The following is a 21,153-nucleotide window of genomic DNA, read 5'->3' as shown; positions in this document are numbered from 1 at the left end:
GATGTAGGGTTAATGATGGGTAGCAAGAAGCGGGCTCCAGTTGCCTTGGCATGGGACTTGTCCACTTTTAACGATAATTATGTAGGTTCCTGTTCCCTGCCCTTTAGGAAGGGCTACTAGACCAAGTAACTGGGCCATGGTGTGGTTTGTCTTCATTTGTGGCATCCAAAACAAAGGGATAGATGGAATGTGTTCCGGTTCAGGCATGACCCGGCCTGGCAGTTCGTGTTAGACTGTTCCCATTGGAGCTGAGTTAAGGCTGATTTACATATAGCTGGGTCCGAACTGAGGTGGCATGGTGTGCAAGATAACAATGGGCTGGGATGCAGCCCAGAATAATTATCTGTGGCAGAGATTAATTCAAGCATTCCTCCCAACACGTTTTTGTTTATTTTAGCTTGTCTTAATTTGTGGCATAACTGTCTGATGTCTTTGGCGTAATTATCATCTAGATTCCTCACTGTGATCAGGAGATGCACACTTGGTTATATGGATATCAATTAGGGGTCACCAGGGCAACTGCTGCTGCCTCTGACTTGCTCTGTCGTGCTTGTGGCATATCCCATGCTACCCCTGGTCTCCAAGGTAAAGAAGGCAGTAGGGATATTTCTATTGGCACGCTTTATCTATTAGAAAGACTTGGGGCTTCAGATACTATTGGGCAGTTCACCCACAGTGAACAAAGGTGCTGGAAGTAGGGGTGCGGAAGGTGCTGCAGCACCCCAAAATAAACCAGCTGGAGTTCAGAAGGTGAATGAGCAATAAAGATGCCTTTAAAGCTTGTTTTTATCTTGTTACATGCTATGCGTTCAAAGACAAAGGTCAAATGTCAGGCTACATCTTCTGACAAATTGCTGTTTATTCTTTAAACATGGGGATTGGTGTTTACTTTTCTTTCTCTGACTGCAAAGTCAGAGAATTTAGTAAAGTGAACTATATGACAATCTTTCAAGTGTTCAGGGAGAGTGAACAGAAGGGTATTGGATGGCAATTTTTTTTTCAAGACACAGCAACATTTAAATATCTGTAAATGAACTGTAAAAATATTTCTTAAAACAGCAGTTAGGAAAGTACCAGAGAAGCACATTTTTGTAATTCTAAAGTATGATGAAAACCAAGATTTTAATAGGATAAAATCAAGTCACTTAACTTGGTTATGTGAAAATGATAAATATTTGGCGATTTCCACATGTCTCTGCGCTATATAGCTTTATCAGTAAAATTGCAGGTCAGTGTGAATTTTGTTTCCAATTCAATAGAAAATGTGCTGCCTGTAAATGACAGTATGCTGACAACAATACTTTAGTGATATATTTGCAACAGTGTGCTCCAAAATGGACCGCCGGCTACATACCATTTTTAGGTCTCGCGCCTAGCGTTGCACTGCGGAGCAGTGCTAACTCAGCGAGAGTCCTTTTGTCCAGGGTTCAGAAATGGACCCTGGAATCGTGCACGCTCGTGCATGTGTTTTTTCTGTTGGCTTTTATTATTGGGCTTTTAGTGGCTGTATTTTTTAGACAGAGCACGCAATAGGCCAAAGGCGGGCGCATCGCTCCGCCCACGGCCTATTGGTGTCTGTTACGCGCACTAAAGCCTATCTGGTTTCAATTATCGTGCCCAGACACGGGCGCGATAATTGAAAGCATATAGCTGTCTGTGGCGTGCTTTATTGGCGGCTATCTCTGCTTCCAAAAGCGATTGCTTTCGGTTTCGCAATCGCTTTACTTGTGGCTTTGCTTTCAGTTTTGCGATCACTTTACTTGTGGCTCTGCGGCTGCAATACAGTTTGTTGCTTAATTGGGAGGAATGCGTGGCTAATCTTTACGCGGTTACAAGGTAAAATAAGTGAAGGCGGTTACAAGGCAAAGTAAATGAAAATGCGCGGCAAATATTTACGCGGTTACAAGGTAAAATAAATGAAGGCGGCTACAAGGTAAAAAAAATGAAAATGCGCTGCAAATATTTACGCGGTTACAAGGTAAACAATGCATGCCTAATAATTGCACTATACTTCTCTTTTTCTAATGTCGCTTCAGGCTTACTGAAATAATTGACTGTATCTGCTTAGCTACAAAACAAGGACTCATTGGGGCTAAGTCATACTTTCTGACTGGACTGAAAACGTGTGAATTTGGATAGAGTTCTTTCTCTTTCCGTTACCCGATTCCCTTAAGTTGTGTGTGCTTGTGTGTGTGTGTGTGTGTGTTTGTGTGTGTGTGTGGTTGTGTGGGTGGCTGTGTGTGTGTGGTTGTGTGTGTGGTTGTGTGTGTGGTTGGTTGTGTGTGTGTGCTTGTGGTTGTGTGTGTGGTTGTGTGTGAGTGGTTGGGTGGTTGTGTGTGGTTGTGTGTGTGGTTGTGTGTGTGTTGTGTTTGTGGTTGTGTGTGTGGGTGTGTGGTTGTGTGGTTGTGTGTGGTTGTGTGTGTGTGTGTGGTTGTGTGTGTGTCTTTCTGTGTGTGTGTAGTTGTGTGTGTGTTTGTTTGTGGTTGTGTGTGGTTGTGTGGTTGTGTGTGTGTGCGGTTGTGTATGGGTTTGTGTGTGTGGTTGTGTGTGTGTGGTTGTGTGTGTGGTTGTGTGGTTGGGTGTGGTTGTGTGGTTGAGGTTGTGTGTGTGGTTGTGTGTGTGTGGTGTGTGTGGTTGTGTGTGTGGTTATGTGTGGTTGTGTGTGTGTGGTTGTGTGTGTGTGGTTGTGTGTGTGTTGTGTTTGTGGTTATGTGTGTGGTTGTGTGTGTGTGATTGTGTGTGTGTGTGTGGTTGTGTGTGTGTGGTTGTGTGTGTGTGTGGTTGTGTGTGTGTAGTTGAGTGTGTGTGTGGTTGTATGTGTGTGGTTGTGTGTGTGTGGTTGTGTGTGTGGTTGTGGTTGTGTGTGTGGTTGTGTGTGTGGTTGTGTGTGTGTGTGTGTTGTGTTTGTGGTTGTGTGTGGTTGTGAGTGTGGTTGTGTGTGTGCGTGGTTGTGTGTGGTTGTGGTTGTGTGTGTGGTTGTGGGTGTGGTTGTGTGTGTGTGGTTTTGTGGTTGGGTGCGGTTGTGTGATTACACATCACATAATTACACTGTATTCAATACAACATAAATATACTCCACATACCACTCAGTACTACATAATTGCACGTCACATAATTACTCTCTACTTAATGCAAGATAAATACACTCCACACAATACCACTCTGTGCCACATAATAGCAAGACACATAATTACACTGTACTCAATTCAACATAAATACACACCTTTCACTCAAGTTCGTGCTGTATAAAAAAAACAAAAAAAAAACAATTGCAATGCAATAGGTCTCACATTATTGAATCTTTGAGCTGCTATTGGTGTTGCATTATTATTAGCAATGCCAACAGCTCAAACTTTAATAATGCGAGACCTATTGCATTGAAAATGCTTGTTCACATTCCCTTTGAGTTCAGAGATGTAACTTTGATGGCAGCACCCAAACTCAGGGAATTTGTCCCAGCACCACTGACAGGGAATGAAGCATCCCAGCACTGATGAACTTACTGGAGCGCCCACACTTCCAACAGAATCTTAAGGACCATGCTGTCGTTCTGTGGCACAGCTCAATCAATCTACCAGTAGATTTGTAGAGCGTTACTTATCACCCACGAGGGTATCCAGGCGCTAATCTATGTTATTAAAATAAATAGGTCGATTACGTGCTTCGACCGCACTTTGGTGAAACATGTTCTTTGGAATAACAGCCTTACTACAAAGAGTTTAACAACTGTGTCTGATTGCCAAATCCTATTCTGTTTGCAGAGTTAAGATGTTCATGATTTTAATCGTAGTTAATCTGCAATTAAATGCTTTCTAAAAATAGCTGTGTTACTAACAAGTAGAACAGCTCATGTTTCATTATATTTGGTAAACAGTGCGGAAAAGTGGCCTGAAGCAAACTTTTGCTGACTTCCGCAAACACAACGCCCTAGACAAGTACACTGCCTGCTTGTTGATAGAAAGATGCAGAGCCAAGAAACTAATGCCCTTCCTCTCTCCCACAGGCAAAGATGAAGCTCTTATTCCTATTGGTGACTTTAACGCTGTGTCCAGCGCCCGCCTCTTCTGTAAGTATTCATTCATCCATGATCTCTGAATAGTGTGGCTATAACCACCTGTATCCTGTGCTAGTGTGGGTGGAGTGAAATAGGTCATAAGTGGAGTCTTGTACATTGTCAAGTACATTCTAGAATTATCAATGCACTTTAATGTGATGCTTTGCAGCCCAACAAGAGATTAAAAATGTCAACAAATTAAATCATGGATTTCAATATAAACACAATTTTAATGGGGCATAGTGCCGACAGTCCAGGAAAAAAGCAACAAACAGTTTTTTAGAAATTAAATAAAAGTACAAGAGGCAGATCAACAGATACATATGAGACAGAAAGGCGCACAGAGCTCAAAACTGGTTCAGACAGTTTTAGGAGGTTATGCATGTGAACTTAACAAGCACATACGGAATAACGCAAGCTGTTCATCCTAACAGAAATAATACAGCAATATTCAATATTACAAATTCCTTTATCCTTGGTTCACATGCAGTGCTTCAAATGGCGTTTCGACCCTTGATAATTTAACAAGTCATCTTCAGGACACAAGAAATGTGTAGAGGTCCAAATGAGATGTGGAAGGAAGCAAATGGTACTGACAAAATGCAAATATTTAACAGAAAATAAAACATGAGGAGCTGCTGCTCATGAGGGGGGGCGTGGGGGGAGGATCACTTACCTGGATAGAATGTAAGCAATGGGTTTGAATACCTATAAAACAAACATTGGCATAGTCAATAGGTCTCGCTTTTGGAACCTTATAAGTATTTAGTTATGCAGCACAATATCCTTGGTGCAAGAACATCAACTGTTGCATGGCTAAACACTTATAAGGTCCCAAAGGTGAGACCTATTGGCTATGCCAATGCTTGTTTACATTGTTAGAGCCTACGAGACACCTGTTAATTTGTTGGCTCCCCAGCTCTAGTGCGAACAGCAGATAGCACAGGGAGTGTAAGAAGAGCAAATGTGCGTGCAGTTTGTGTAATCTCCATCATAGTATGGTAACATAAGAACTACAAATGTGTATGCGCACATGCAGTTTAAGCCATATTCAGGGGGCAGTCGGAGCAAGATAGGTGCACTGAATATACCTAGTGTACTTCTACGTGATTACGGTAAACACAATTCCAGCGGCACAGACAGGGCAGTGTGTCAGTGCCGATGAAGTGCATACGGTCTTCAAATTACAAAGTATACGCAGAGACCGTAGAGTTGGTGCACTCTACAGTGCTCTGAAAAAGCAGGGAGCAGTGGTTCATCAGTGAGAAGTGGCAAAATGTATACTCTCATGGCAAGTTGAACAATGAAGAGGGATTTGCAAATAGCTTCTAACTGCGTGTAAAGACGGTGGGGCACTAGGTGTGTGACTGACTGGTAGGCATATATAGAAGCGCTTGTGCAATGACTGCGCAAAAATGTGGATTTTGGGGAGGAGGCTCTTGCACTGCGTGAGCACAGCTTACGGGGGAGGGGCAGAGGCAAGGAGCACTGGTGCTGAAGGCTGGCGGTTTGCACGTGCATGCTCGCGTGAACGCAAGCTTGTCGCCAGCCAGCAGCACTTTGAAAACTCACCTACTAAAGTCTCTCCGAGCATCGCATGCGCGCTGACTCAGCGAGACCTAAAAAGGACTGCTAGGTCCCAACCTCAAAGCCTAGGTAAAGGGGCAATTATGAAAAGAAAGTGGGCAAATGGGTGAAGTGGAAAAGGGCCATATGGGAAATCACACCAGAGGTACTCGCGGAAAAGGCAGTGTTCCTAAAAATAGAGGGGCAAGAAAAAATCAGAACCAGCAAAAGACAATGGTGACAATAAATATAAATGAGTCATACTAAAGTTGGGGTCTTACCGGACCAACTGGACAAACCAGTGGAGACCAATAATTGTTAACTGCTTGGGCTCTAAATAATGTCTTCTGACTCTGAGCAATATAAAATTCATTGTTTAATTATTCATTGGCATTTTCGATAATTTGTTGGTCTCCAAAGTATTAAATTATGTTCATCTATTATTCCAAGGAACCATTGTATTCTTTCATTTAGTTACTCATGTGCTCTTTGCCCTTGTTGTTTTCTTGTCCAATATAGAGAGTGTCTTTCATTGTGGAATTCTTGGACACTTGTAACACTGGAAAATGCCCAAAACATTTACAAAATAGGAGGAAGGAGGTGAAAGTCCAGGGTGTGTTTACAGTATCGCTTCCAACTCTGGAGAAGAAGACTTATTATTAACCCGGCTAAGTTCCATTTTTCTCATTTAACTGTGTTGCTCAGATGATTTGTTTTTGCCGATCTACCTTTACTGCAGCGCTCAGAGGATGAGTCTCTCAGTCTGAAAAAAGCGCGGCTTGTTTTACGTCTCTGGGCCACATGCAGACGGTGCAGAGGGTCTCCGTCACTCTTCTGAACTTCAGACTTTCAGGAGTGAGGCAGAGATGCAGAATGAGGAAGCTTGACAAAGAGAACCTTGAAAGAGTAGGATGACACCTGAAAAACAAATGTTCTTCACCTGCTGGTTGGCCAGCAGGTTTTTGGTGGATAGCCTTAAGCTTCTGATGTTAAATCCAAAGCGCTCTGGTGAAGAAGACAGGCTCCTGACCAGGAAAACATTTTATTTTATCTTACCTGTGTTCTTTCACCTGACTCCATCAATCTTGTATAATTCATGACTTGATTATCCGCATCTGTTGGTCCCAAAGAGGCGTGAAGGCTGTAGGTCGCAATCATGGATAGCCTCAGTTTTCCTTGGTTTTCCCTCCTGCATTATCAAGAGGTCATTATTGAAATGTGAATCTGATTTTCCCAAAATTAAACTTCCTTTTAGAGATCATTTGTTCATGCATCAGATAATTCTGTTGTCTTTGTGCAACTGTTAGAGCCCGTCCACTTGTATTTAACAGCTTTATTGTTGTTTTTACTTAGAGAAGGCTTTAGGAAGGAGTCATTTGAGGTCCCTGCTCAAGGATAATTGTATTCCGTACGGTCGACTTTGTTGTAAAAGTAGTTAATGTTCCCATTGCCATCATAAATCTGAGTTTTCTCTCCCACACCCCACTGTCACAAAGCCAGTTTATGTTTGCTCAAAATATTTACGAAGAAGGTTTATACATCTTCACCTTTATTATTGTGGTATGTACCCCCATCATTACACAGCCTGTTTATGTTTCTCTCGCATTACAAAGATGCTTTATCCTCCTCCCTGTATTACAAAAGTGACTTGTGCTCCTTCACCACTACAAAGCTTATATATGTTCTTTTCACTTTTACAAGACTGATTTAGGTTCTTTCACCAATACAATGGAGGTTTGCGATTGTCCACCATTACAACGGTGGTTTGTGTTCATCCACCAGTACAATGGTGGTTTGTGTTCGTCCACTATTACATTAGTGGTTTGTGCTCCTTCACCATTACAATGGAGGTTTTTCGTTTGTCCAACATTAAAATGGTGGCTCGTGTTCCTACACTATTAAAATAGGTGGTTTGTCTTTGTCCACCAGTACAACAGTGGTGTGTGTTCCTCCTCCATTACAACTGTGTCTCATGTTCTTCTCACTAATACAAAGCTGGTCTATGTTCCTCCACCACTGCAAAGGTGCTTTATGTTCCTCCACCTTTAGAAATGTATTTTATGTTTCTCTCCCTATTAACAGATTGATTTATTTTTCTCCACCATTATGATTGTGAATATGTTCCACCACCATCACAAAAGTGATTTATGTTCCTCTCCCTATTACAGTTCTGAAGGCTGCTTTATGTTCCTCCACCATTAAACATGGGATTGTGTTCCTATCACTGTTATTGGTCTGGTGTATGACCCTCTAACATTACAAAGGTGGTTTATGTCCCTCTAACATTACAAAGGTGGTTTATGTCCCTCGACCATTACAAAGGTGGTTTATGTCCCTCTAACATTACAAAGGTGGCTTATGTCGCTCGACCATTACAAAGGTGGTGTATGTCCCTCTACCATTACAAAGGTGCTTTATGTCCGTCGACCATTACAAAGGTGGCTGTCCCTCTACCATTACAAAGGTGCTTTATGTCCGTCGACCATTACAAAGGTGGTTTATGTCTCTCTACCATTACAAAGGTGGTGTATGTCCCTCTACCATTACAAAGGTGGTTTATGTCCCTCTACCATTACAAAGGTGGTTTATGTCCCTCGACCATTACAAAGGTGGTTTATGTCCCTCGACCATTACAAAGGTGGCTTTTGTCTCTCTACCATTACAAAGGTGGTTTATGTCCCTCGACCATTACAAAGGTGGTTTATGTCCCTCTACCATTACAAAGGTGGTGTATGTCCCTCTACCATTACAAAGGTGGCTTATGTCCCTCTACCATTACAAAGGTGGTGTATGTCCCTCTACCATTACAAAGGTGGCTTATGTCTCTCTACCATTACAAAGGTGGCTTATGTCTCTCTACCATTATAAAGGTGGTGTATGTCCCTCTACCATTACAAAGGTGGTGTATGTCCCTCTACCATTACAAAGGTGGCTTATGTCTCTCTACCATTATAAAGGTGGTGTATGTCCCTCTACCATTACAAAGGTGGTGTATGTCTCTCTACCATTACAAAGGTGGTTTATGTCCCTCTAACATTACAAAGGTGGCTTATGTCCCTCTACCATTACAAAGGTGGCTTATGTCCCTCTACCATTACAAAGGTGGTGTATGTCCCTCTACCATTACAAAGGTGGCTTATGTCCCTCTACCATTACAAAGGTGGTGTATGTCCCTCTACCATTACAAAGGTGGTGTATGTCCCTCTACCATTACAAAGGTGGCTTATGTCTCTCTACCATTATAAAGGTGGCTTATGTCTCTCTACCATTATAAAGGTGGTGTATGTCCCTCTACCATTACAAAGGTGGTTTATGTCCCTCTAACATTACAAAGGTGGTTTATGTCCCTCGACCATTACAAAGGTGGTTTATGTCCCTCTACCATTACAAAGGTGGCTTATGTCTCTCTACCATTACAAAGGTGGTTTATGTCCCTCGACCATTACAAAGGTGGTTTATGTCCCTCTACCATTACAAAGGTGGCTTATGTCCCTCGACCATTACAAAGGTGGTTTATGTCCCTCTACCATTACAAAGGTGGCTTATGTCCCTCTACCATTACAAAGGTGGTTTATGTCCCTCGACCATTACAAAGTTGGCTTATGTCTCTCTACCATTACAAAGGTGGCTTATGTCTCTCTACCATTATAAAGGTGGCTTATGTCTCTCTACCATTATAAAGGTGGCTTATGTCTCTCTACCATTATAAAGGTGGTGTATGTCCCTCTACCATTACAAAGGTGGTTTATGTCCCTCTAACATTACAAAGGTGGTTTATGTCCCTCGACCATTACAAAGGTGGTTTATGTCCCTCTACCATTACAAAGGTGGCTTATGTCTCTCTACCATTACAAAGGTGGTTTATGTCCCTCGACCATTACAAAGGTGGTTTATGTCCCTCTACCATTACAAAGGTGGCTTATGTCTCTCTACCATTACAAAGGTGGTTTATGTCCCTCGACCATTACAAAGGTGGCTTATGTCCCTCGACCATTACAAAGGTGGTGTATGTCTCTCTACCATTATAAAGGTGGTGTATGTCCCTCTACCATTACAAAGGTGCTGTATGTCCCTCTACCATTACAAAGGTGGCTTATGTCTCTCTACCATTACAAAGGTGGCTTATGTCCCTCTACCATTACAAAGGTGGTGTATGTCCCTCTACCATTACAAAGGTGGCTTATGTCTCTCTACCATTACAAAGGTGGTTTATGTCCCTCGACCATTACAAAGTTGGCTTATGTCTCTCTACCATTGCAAAGGTGGCTTATGTCTCTCTACCATTATAAAGGTGGTGTATGTCCCTCTACCATTACAAAGGTGGTGTATGTCCCTCTACCATTACAAAGGTGGCTTATGTCTCTCTACCATTATAAAGGTGGTGTATGTCCCTCTACCATTACAAAGGTGGTGTATGTCCCTCTACCATTACAAAGGTGGTTTATGTCCCTCGACCATTACATAGGTGGCTTATGTCCCTCTACCATTACAAAGGTGGTGTATGTCCCTCTAACATTACAAAGGTGGCTTATGTCCCTCTACCATTACAAAGGTGGTGTATGTCCCTCTACCATTACAAAGGTGGCTTATGTCTCTCTACCATTACAAAGGTGGTTTATGTCCCTCGACCATTACAAAGGTGGCTTATGTCCCTCTACCATTACAAAGGTGGTGTATGTCCCTCTACCATTACAAAGGTGGCTTATGTCCCTCTACCATTACAAAGGTGGTGTATGTCCCTCTACCATTACAAAGGTGGCTTATGTCTCTCTACCATTATAAAGGTGGTGTATGTCCCTCTACCATTACAAAGGTGGTGTATGTCCCTCTACCATTACAAAGGTGGTTTATGTCCCTCGACCATTACATAGGTGGCTTATGTCCCTCTACCATTACAAAGGTGGTGTATGTCCCTCTAACATTACAAAGGTGGCTTATGTCCCTCTACATTAAGTCTGCCAAACTATAAATAGGGCGCTTTAAGTTTTACGTAGTCCCTATAACCCTTACAGAACCTGCAATACAGAGGGAGTGAAGTAGTAAACCGCAGTAAGTACATTACGTATATGCTGTGAATATGAATGATTTGTTGCTGGTTCGAACAGTGAACTGCTATGTTAGTGATGTAAAAATGTGTAGCTTAAATATGTTATGTTATTTCTATTTATAGAGCACATGTTCACCTTAAAGGTTTCATGGCACTAAAACAAATGTGAGTGAGTGAAGAGCGGCAGAGGATGGACAAATGAGGACAAAATAATGACCAAAATTAGTAAAAACTACTCAGCAGGAGAAATACATATTAATACTATATCAATATATTAATCCAACAACTCATGTTCACACCGAGCTAGTTTTTGCATGAATTTGTGACCTGGATTAGAGCGACTCACCTGCACTCAGGAGTCGCCAATGTGTCAGACGAGTTGCCAAGAATCTGTGTGCCAATGTGTGGCTTTTCTGCTTGACGTTTGCCAATGTGTGCCTTCTGCATGCCTCCAGTGGGAGCAAGACTATTGCAAGGGGAAAGTGATGCAATGTTGAGTTCTCCAGTCCTAGTTTCTTTTCTTTGTTTTCTGGCATAGATAGTTGTGTGCTTGCAATGAACATATCAAGACTGAATGCAATGGGAAAAGAAAAATGACTGAATCAACTACTCACATCTGACATGGGATGACAGGACAAGCCAAGTTTACAAACGTGTGAAGTATTTTCATCTTTGTGTCATAGAGACTTATCTCAGTGCATATTTCGCAAACAGTCTTTGTGCATTGTGCACCCCTCTATTAAGACGCATTAGCACACTAAAGTCAGCCCTATTGCCTTTGCCAATGCTTGTGTATTCGTCGAAGGAGAACATTTGTCAAACAGCGATTGCTTCAGCACATCCAAAGAAATGGAACTGCAAGCAAACCCCATGGTCTTTCATCCTGGGCATGATAAAACAGTTCCAGAGTCAAGATACACTCACTTGTGGCTTACTGCATGAAATTATTATCAGAATTAGCTCTGAGCCAAACCTGTGAGAATCTTGGATTATACCAGCTTATTTAATAGCCAACCCACCAGGGAGGGCATATGCTCGATCTTGTGTTTGCCAATCAGTCGGAGACGGAAGTACTTAACATATCACCTCTAAGCTGGACCGATCATCTTCTCATACATTTCAGGATGACTATACCTAGGACCACATTGGATAGGAAAATTCAAACTACCTATTGGTGGGGGAGGGAGAGACTGGGCGACACTTTCAAAAGATAGCCCAGTCCCTCTCTTCCGAAAACAGACTCTTTTTAATCTGGCTGAGTCAGTAGATGAGAATTACAATAGATATAGCAACTTTGTCATCAATATCCTTGATGGATGTGTCCCTAGGAAAAAGTTTAAGGTTAGGAGAATACCCTCGGCCCCTTGGTTCAGCGAGGAGCTGAGGTCGCTACGCTCTGTTCACCGACAGGCCGAGAGAAGGTGGCGCAGATTTTATTCAGAAACAGATAAAAAAGCACTGAAAGTATCACTGGCACAATATAAACAGGCCATTAGTGGGGGCAAATCACAATTTTATGCCAGCTCCATTTTACAGGCACCCAATGGGACAAAGGCTCTCTTTAATATCGTGAGGGACCTCTGCAACCCCGGATGCCTGGCCAACAGAGTTCAGGCATCACAAAAACTCTGTGATGAAGTTGCCACCTTCTTCGATGACAAGGTTGCTAAAATTGTGGGGAGGTTTGACTAGGTTATCACTAGTACCTGGTTGACCGATGAGGAAGTCAGGACTGATATATCCCTCGAGTACTTCCAACCCCTTACTGAAGATCTTTTTAACAGTTTTGCCCAGGAGATATCCTCTGGGTCGCCCCTTGACCCTCTCCCTCATAAGATCTGGAAGGAGCATGGCCCTGACCTATTTCCATGGTTGCGCCAAATATGCTGCCAATCCCTGAGTGAAGGAGCAGTCCCTGAGGGTTGGAAGCAGGCAGTGGTTGCCCCCCTGCTGAAGAAGCCATCTCTGGACCCAACAATTCCAGCCAACTTTCAACCCATATCCCTTCTGCCGTTTCCTATCAAGATCTTGGAAAAGATGGTTAGTAAGACCTTGTCATGTTATCTGGAAGAAAACCATCTTCTGGACAGGGACCAATTTGGATTTCGGCCTGGGCATGGGACGGAAACTGCTTTGACAACTGTGTTGTATAAACTTCGAATGCGAGCCGACAACGGTGACACCTCGGTGTTGGTGTTACTGGATATGTCGTCCGCATTCGACACAGTTAGCCACGCGGTACTGGTAGCGAGGCTGGAGAGACTGGGGGTGAAGGGCTGTGCTCTGAAATGGCTACAATACTATTTGCCAAATCGACAACAGGCGGTTTCCATGGCGCCATTTGCCTCCACCTGGTCTCCGGTCCGCTATGGAGTGCCCCAGGGCTCGGCAATCAGTCCGATCCTTTTTAATGTTTATCTATGCCCTCTGATCCCTATTATAAAATCTTATGGGATCGACGTGGTCAATTACGCCGATGATACCCAACTGTTGTTTTCCCTGGAAGGGAAGCAGGCACTGCCTATTAACACCTTTCAGGCGTGTATGGGTCAGGTTTTGGATTGGTTGAGGGCCAACTCTTTGCAGTTTAATGGTGGGAAGACAGAGTTGTTGCATTATTCTGCAGCGAGAGTGCCTAAACCCCTGCTGGGCGAATTCAGGCTCAGACCAGAGGATGATCCCATAGTGGCAGCAAAAACGGTTCGCAACCTGGGGGTCATGGTGGATGAGGACCTTCAGATGCAATCTCAGGCCAACAAAACAATCAGCATCTGTTTTGCCTTGTTGAGAGCTCTTCGGCAAATTCTTCCCCTTCTACCCAGTGAGGCTAGACCCCTGGTGGTTAGAAGTATAATCCTGAGCAGACTGGACTATTGCAACTCCCTGTATTTGGGTGCCCCTCAATACATCCTGCAGGGGTTGCAAAGAGTCCAGTCTATAGCAGCCAACTTAGCTCTAAATAGACAGCGTGGCTCCTCCGCTGCCTTGGCGTTGAGGGACCTTCATTGGCTGCCCATCAAAGACAGAATCAGCTTTAAGTCTCTTTGTATGGTTTACAGAGCATTACATAACACAGGTCCGGTACCCCTGTGAGAGAGATTCTCCTGGTATGAGCCCAAAAGACTCCCCCGGTACACTAGTCAAAGCCTGGTGTCTATCGCTAGAGTAAAACTGGCCAGGATGGGAGGCAGGGCCTTCGGCCCAGCAGCAGCATGTCTTTGGCATGAGATACCCAAAAACCTTAGCGAAGCGGACTCCCTGTTGGATTTCAGGAAGAACCTTAAGACCTGGCTATTTGCCAGGAATAGGTAGTAACACTCCTGATTGGTAGCTCAGCCGTTTCTGCTGCTATAGGTCATGTTGCTTTTGAACATGGATTAATTAATACAGAATTGTTTGTAGGGCACATTTTGTGGATAAGGGCTCCTGGTTTTTGTGTTGGGTCTCATTGCAGAATATCTGATCCCTGGGCCGGCTGTAGAGCTGGTGGCACCCGGAGAAACAATGTTTGTTGGCACCCCCCATCCACGGTGGAGGTAGAGACCACCTCCACTGCGGATTCGCTCACCACTACCTTTTAACAGTGCCCCTCAAGTCTCCATGACCCCTCTCTTTCAGATGCATTTAATTAGTTCTATAGCGCCACTCATACCAGTGCAGGGTGTCAGAGCACTTTGCATCACACACACATTACACAGAGACAATCAATCATACATGTGTAAATCAGTCTATAGGAAATGTTACATAAGACAGAGGACTAGAAGGTGTACATGCCATCCATACTCGTAGGAAGTATAGTTTGAGTGTCTGGTCTGGAGAAGCACAAACTCAGAATTAAAGAAAAAGGAACACCATAGTTGGAACTTCTCTTTAATAATAAGAATCAATTTCTACCAAAATGAACCCTTTTTGCAACATGAATCTATGCTCTAATCTTTACCTTGCAGTTTGCAGGCCGTTCTTTGATCACAGTTAATAATACATTGTTCTAGATTAGCATTTTACTTTATAAATTGGAAGTAACAAAAGGATTTCTCTTAGAAAAGCAGTAACCCACCGACCTACCTATTTACATTATAGGCACTCTGTGATCTGCATTATACACGATCTTTGCAGCAGGCATATTCATTCAGTGGGGTAACTTATGATGAGTCAAAACTTCCACCAGACAAAACTCAGATCTTCCTCCAGGATGAACATTAATCACGGAGTTATCTTGACATTTTTGTGGTTGCCTGAAAATTGCTGGAGGCTAGGAGCGCGGCAGCAGGGGCGGTCGCACTGCCCTGTAGCTGGCCCTTTATGTTCCAATTTTGAGCTGGCCCTGTATGTTCCAATTTAGAGGTGGGCGGGCCAACAATTTAACATGGAGAGCTAAGCCAGAGCCAAGCTAGGGGTTGGCTCTGGTTTTAGGAGCCAGTGCATTAGCCGAGCCCTGAAAATCATCAACAAACATCATGGTAGAGTATGGTCAGGTGTCTTAAAAATTCAAAAACGCACATTTCTTTATCATGCAGAAGCACTACATAAAAATATGTCTCTGTGTGGAGAGGTATTTATCAAAAGTGATAATTTCTAAACAGAAACTGAGACACATCCAGGCCCCCTGTGATGTCAATTCCATTACTGAACTAAGAAGCAAGTCAGTTGTCATGTCTATCCTATATGCGGCCTCGTTTATTATTATTCACAGATCAATAGTATAGGTTATTAAATGAAACACAAGAGAGGTTTTTGTACAGTGCACGTCCTGGACTTGCGTGTTTGAAAATGTTCTGATATGTGATATTGAAATAAAGAAGGCTCAGTGGCAAGGTATTTGCCTAGGATCAGGATCACACAATTTTGTCAAGCAAGGAAGGCAGAATTAATGCCAGGTTTTCCAGGTTCATGCTGTGCAATTCAGGCACTAAATGTGGATCTCTTTCTGACAACAGAGGTTCATGCATTATCTTTAATTCTTAGAGGATGGGATTAGAGCATGGGTGATGGCAGAATCCACATTTATTGTTGGCAGTTTCACAGAGCGCGAGCCTTACCTACGGATAGACGAGCATTTCACAACAGAAACAGATTCGGTAAGACTTTTTTTTATGACTCAGGCAGATTTGGCAGGATTCACAGGATGTAGAACCAAAGCCAGGATTGGAACCTGGCTCCCCATGTTACGGGGCCGGCATTGAAACCACTAAGCCACATGGCCTCGTGTGAAAGCTCGGCTCGTGTTGGGCTCGAGGTTCCAAGAGTCCTCGAGTCGAGCCAGAGCCAAGCATCTGGCTGAAGCCCGGCTTGAAGTTTCAGCACCTCGCCAACCTCTGCTCCAATGTGCACTTGCTCCTTGTGCAATGATAGCTACTGTTGTAAAGTTAGGAAGTCCAGTACTCATTGTGTAGGTTGTAAGAAGCTTTATTAGATCTTTGTTACAATTAGGTAAGTAGATCGCTCAGCCCCACCAGAAGCAGCATCTGGCTGCTCAGCCCATACCTCCAACTGACACCCCAATCCAACAAGCACGCTACACTCTAGAGGACCTCACACCCTGGCGGAGCAGCAGGGACTTGGAACGCCGAGTAGGACGCATTAAGATGCAACACTTACTCATGCAAGACAATTCACCAAAATGATGGGAGTACTGGACATGGCATGTTGCAGCCTTTGACCCCTGATAAAACCACATGGTTGAACGCTAGTCCCCCCCTTAGCCCCCACAGAAGCCTCCAGTTTGCTGGTAGGAGGCTAAGGTAAGGGCACAGGTGGAAACTACAGAAAGTGCATTCTATTTCTGAGCAGTGCCGGGGGTACCAAAGGGCCAGTCAGGGGGAGCAGCTCAGATTCCTTATTCACAGCCATGAGTTTGCGTCTCCGTGCCCTGTTACGAGGCACTGGTAATCGAGGCCTTAGGACCTGGTGGATGTTTGCGACAAGACACTAGTGGTTGTACATGGAGGGTGTAAGGGGTATAGCTCGTGTCTCAGGATTCTACATGGTATATAGTAAAACGCAGAGGTCACACTGAGATGTGTGATGTGCACTGTAGGCCGCAGCCTCACTTTTCACGTGTCACGCGCATGGTTTGGGGGCATCTGCGTTGAGGACAGTCACAGGAGGCGCAGTGACAGGTCTGTGACAGTCCCATGATGTCTGGAGGCCACCACTGGAGGTATTTCCAGTCCATCCTGTTTAGTTCTCATACTTCAAACATTTGAACTCGAAAATGCAGCTAAAGCGAGTACTCAGAAAAATATTCTCTTCCCTGCTCCAGGCAAACACTGTGAGTGAAGGTATGCACTGTACTTAATCAAGCTGAGAGCTCCAGAGGCCTCCCCAAACATGGTGACACCTGCCTTCACCATTCCTGTTAGTGCAAAAGGAACACTATTCAGCACAATCCTTATACTGTATTTTAGGGGTCACCGTGAGGTCTTCTTTCAACAGGACGTGGAAGGATGGGGAGGGCTGGCTTGTTCAAGTAACTCTATCTCTGGACTGGCACTGTTGGCCACACGCCCATCACAAAGGCTGGTTGCAGCACTTGTGCATAGGCAAGACTCCAGGACAAGGCGTTTGCACTCACAGGACTATGAGACCGAACTTATCCCTCATATGAGCATGCTCCAATCTCATGCTTCTAGGGGCGGTCGGGCGGGGCTACATTAAGGCCACTGTAGGCAGGTGCCTTAGAGCAGCACCTAAACTGGACACAAGAGGGCAGAATATTGCAACAAATGACCTCAAATAGAGCCTTCCGGTTAGCAGGAAAGGAGAGTTTGAATGACCTAGAGTTAACAGAGATGCACGCCTATAACCCAAGTACAGGCTCCTTCAGGGCTGTTCAGTGAGCACCAGTAGAGCTACAAGAGGAACCAGGGAGACGTATTAACGCAGCACATACCCCTCTCACTGTTGTCCCTCTGATTGTCAGGATACAGCTTCATCTTAGTTCTTCTGCAAACTCTTACTGTCTCGCGGCGCTCTGCAGCAGCCTTAATAACATACAGGAAAGACAGAAATATACAAAACCCAGTGATTCTAGACCATGTGTAACCCTTCGTCTTATGATCAATGCACAAGAGGCCAATGTGCACATTCTTCCTGAAGGCCACCAACTTGTTTTGTAGAAAAATTTCCACCAAATGCACTGAACATTCTAAGAAGATGAAGGTGGCTACACTGAGACATGACCTTTTTGGCCAAGGGCAGACCTTTCAAAGACACACAGCCATCACAGACAAATGAAGCCTTAATTGGCTTCAAGATGCCAGACTGCTTGAGGGTTCATTTGTTTTGTGTGCCCTGTGTCTGTTTTATTCCATGATTGAATATTGACATCACAAGTCCTAGACTTAGCTGAGAATAGGCTATACATTCAAAGTTCTTCCAAAGAAGGGGTGGGGAGGGGCAAAATGTTTTGCTCGGGCTCAAACATTCTTAAAGTGATACTGTCGGAGTGGTGGGCAGGTTGGACTATGGAGAGTTGTTTTTAGCAGGCTATCCTGTATACTCCTAGGTTCCCATGCCAGCCGTGTCAATTTCCACCTTCTCCTGCAAGGGTGTTCTGCAGACGTTTGGCCTGGGTACTCGACCCCAATGTTGTGCCATCTGTGGTCTCTTCCTGTTCCTGCCCACTTCTGATCCCAAGGGCCTGCTTGAATTGTAAGTCCCTCACAACATCTACTCTGAGTTATTCGACATCAAACGGAAGGCCTTAGTGGCGGCTACAGGGCTGTGAAGCAGAGATGTCCGGTGCCAAGATGCGCACAGGTTGGCTAAACCTAAACCCTTATGTACACGGTCTCGGGGAGTGTTGTCTCTTCTTGCAAAAACCATAAAGTATATCAATGTAAAACACCTTAATTTCATTTATTTCTTTGATCTTGCTATTGTGGATTTAAACATTTTTTTTTACTGCTTTGCATATATTATTTTCTATTATACTACTGAATTTCTTCTACTTTAACATTTTAATATATATCTCTCCAAAAGACTTGTGAGTGTTTCTCTCTTTACACAACTTTAAAATATTTAACTTAATAAAACAAAACTCATTATCAACATCTCAAGAAATTGTATCTGATGTGTCAAATGACAAAGATGAGATAAAGTCAATGTTGTCTCAAGTCCCATTGGGACAGGAAGTCAACTATATGAATTTCAAATCAGGAGGGTTATTATAGGCATGTGAGGGACGTGCAGGGAAGGCGTTGAGACATGGCAGAGGCGTTGAGACATGGCAGAGGCGTTGAGACATGGCAGAGGCGTTGAGACATGGCAGAGGCGTTGAGACATGGCAGAGGCGTTGAGACATGGCAGAGGCGTTGAGACATGGCAGAGGCGTTGAGACATGGCAGAGGCATTGAGACATGGCAGAGGCGTTGAGACATGGCAGAGGCGTTGAGACATGGCAGAGGCGTTGAGACATGGCAGAGGCGTTGAGACATGGCAGAGGCGTTGAGACATGGCAGAGGCGTTGAGACATGGCGGAGGCGTTGAGACATGGCAGAGGCGTTGAGACATGGCAGAGGCGTTGCCTATTATGCTTCACTTGGGCATGGATTTTACACAGTTACTGTTTGTTTGAATGCACAGTCACAAATATTTAACTACGAGACTTTTTAAATGGTATGTTTAAAAAAAAAACTTGAATCTCATTTTAATTTGTGCCTTGGGTAATGTATAACAGATATTGTGGTTGCCTGTATTTTGCCAAGACTATCTGGAGGAGAGGCGGGGGTTTCAGGGAATCAATGAACACATGAGAAATGCACAAATAAAACCATTCCTCCCTCTACCGTTTCAGTATCCCAGTTCCGTTCTGATCTCTGCCTCCAACTCTCTTTCAGGGATCTTTATATCCGGAGCCGTCCGTTTTTTCCAGCCAGTCCAGGAATGGCTCTGTTGGGCACCTGGCGTGCTCGCAGTGGGCTGGCAGGGTGGGGGTTGGTTTCCCTGTTGGTGGGGGCTGTTTGGTTGCTGGGGACAGGGTGGCTGTATTTCCTGCCAGCACTGCTTTAGTGCTTTAGAAATAAAGAACTCAAAACAAATGATGTTAAAGTCTCTTGCATGTTTGCCACCAGTAGCGTTGACCTTCAGGGCTTTCGGGGGTGGGGGGAGGGGGGAGGTGTGCTGTTGTTTGACTTAGAAAGTTCAGTGCATATGCTGGACTCTTTAACATTCAAAACTGTGTATTTCTTTAGAATGATTCACCTCCATCTCAGTGACGAAATATTTCCTAATCTGTGATTGGCTGGATGCCCATGCATGGGTGGTGCTCTCAGCGCGTCTCAAGTGTTCAGCCAGCGGCACTTAGAATGCTTAGGTTTTTTATGACCACACTTACCAATTGCATCAGGAGCTTGGGTAATAAGACCAGACTAGTGAAGGTGTCGCACGTGACGCCATGTCACGTGGCAGGCGTGCGTCTGCGTGTAGCAGAGATTTGCCTTTGTGTTCAAGTTAAATGCTGTAGCAACGACTGGTGTCTGGGTTTTTGTTCGAAAGGGGGCAGCCCCGCCAAGTATCACGCACCAGGCGTTAGACTAACGCATTTCAGTATGGTGGTCCGCATCACCGCACTGAAATGGAAAGTCACGCATAAATGAATAGCGCCTCCTTGGCTGTCAAGCCGTAAGCTAATCATGCACCAATAACCAATGCAGACTTAGACATACGCTGAATTCAGCAGTGCGCTCTGTGCGCTGTTCTCGGCAGGCTCAGGGGCGGGCGGAGGTGCTCTGCAGCTCTAGTCCCAGAGCAGCTACAATGCAACAATGGTATACTAAGGCTCGATTCTAGGCACACATCGAGTCACCTATACGAACCTCTTATCACTGCCTACCTCTTGTGGTTGGAATATTATATGAATGTTTATTACCACCACCACCTAATGTTCAATGTTCAATAACTGTATATAGTGGAATGTTCTGTTGCCCTCTGGGATCATCAGGTGTCATCTACGGGTCACCTATGCTACCCATTTATTATATACCTGTTTTGTACGTAATGTTGAATACCAAATGTCTTATACTATCTCATATCTTTATGTTTTATAACTGTATACTGTAAAGCACTCTGATACCCTTGTGGGTCACGTTCGCGCTATATAAACCTTATAAATAAATAAATATTACCCGCTCAGCGTGGCATTCCTGATAGATGGCGTTGGTGAGAGCGGCGTCACTCTCGCGCGAATGGTTGTGGGGGGAAGGCTGCACTGGTAATGGCAGTGCGCAGCTCTGAGGTCAATAATTCAATTGAAATTAAATAAAAAGGCAGATCCCCGCCGCTGCGACCACCCGTAGCCGCTGGAACCCTCATCTACTGCTCAGACTGAGAGTCCGTCTGAATCATGCCCAGGAGGCCGGCTTTTGCCCCAGGAGTCGTTGCGGCCATGAGGCGGACGAAATCGAATTGCTGCTCCACTCGCAAAAAAAGTAAGTGAGTCAGTGTCATAGCTGCCAAGGTTTCAGATCGCTATGTGTGACATTTT

The 21,153-nt window shown here is 44.3% G+C and overlaps 1 protein-coding gene across 3 annotated transcripts in view; it reads left to right on the top strand.

Moving 5' to 3' along the window:
- The window catches only part of PAPLN (papilin, proteoglycan like sulfated glycoprotein), a 487,850-nt gene that overhangs the window by 115,084 nt on the left and 351,613 nt on the right, over positions 1-21,153 (top strand). For all 3 annotated transcript variants that reach the window (XM_085627249.1, XM_085627251.1, XM_085627250.1), the window contains exon 2: positions 4,004-4,066. In XM_085627249.1, the coding sequence (XP_085483375.1) occupies positions 4,010-4,066 (57 nt within the window). In that variant the 5' untranslated portion in view covers positions 4,004-4,009. The remainder of the gene's footprint in view (positions 1-4,003; positions 4,067-21,153) is intronic.

Source organism: Triturus cristatus, chromosome 9 (genome assembly GCF_964204655.1).
Source record: "Triturus cristatus chromosome 9, aTriCri1.1, whole genome shotgun sequence".
In the NCBI taxonomy this organism is placed as follows: domain Eukaryota; kingdom Metazoa; phylum Chordata; class Amphibia; order Caudata; family Salamandridae; genus Triturus; species Triturus cristatus.
This window is presented reverse-complemented; position numbering and strand designations above follow the sequence as displayed.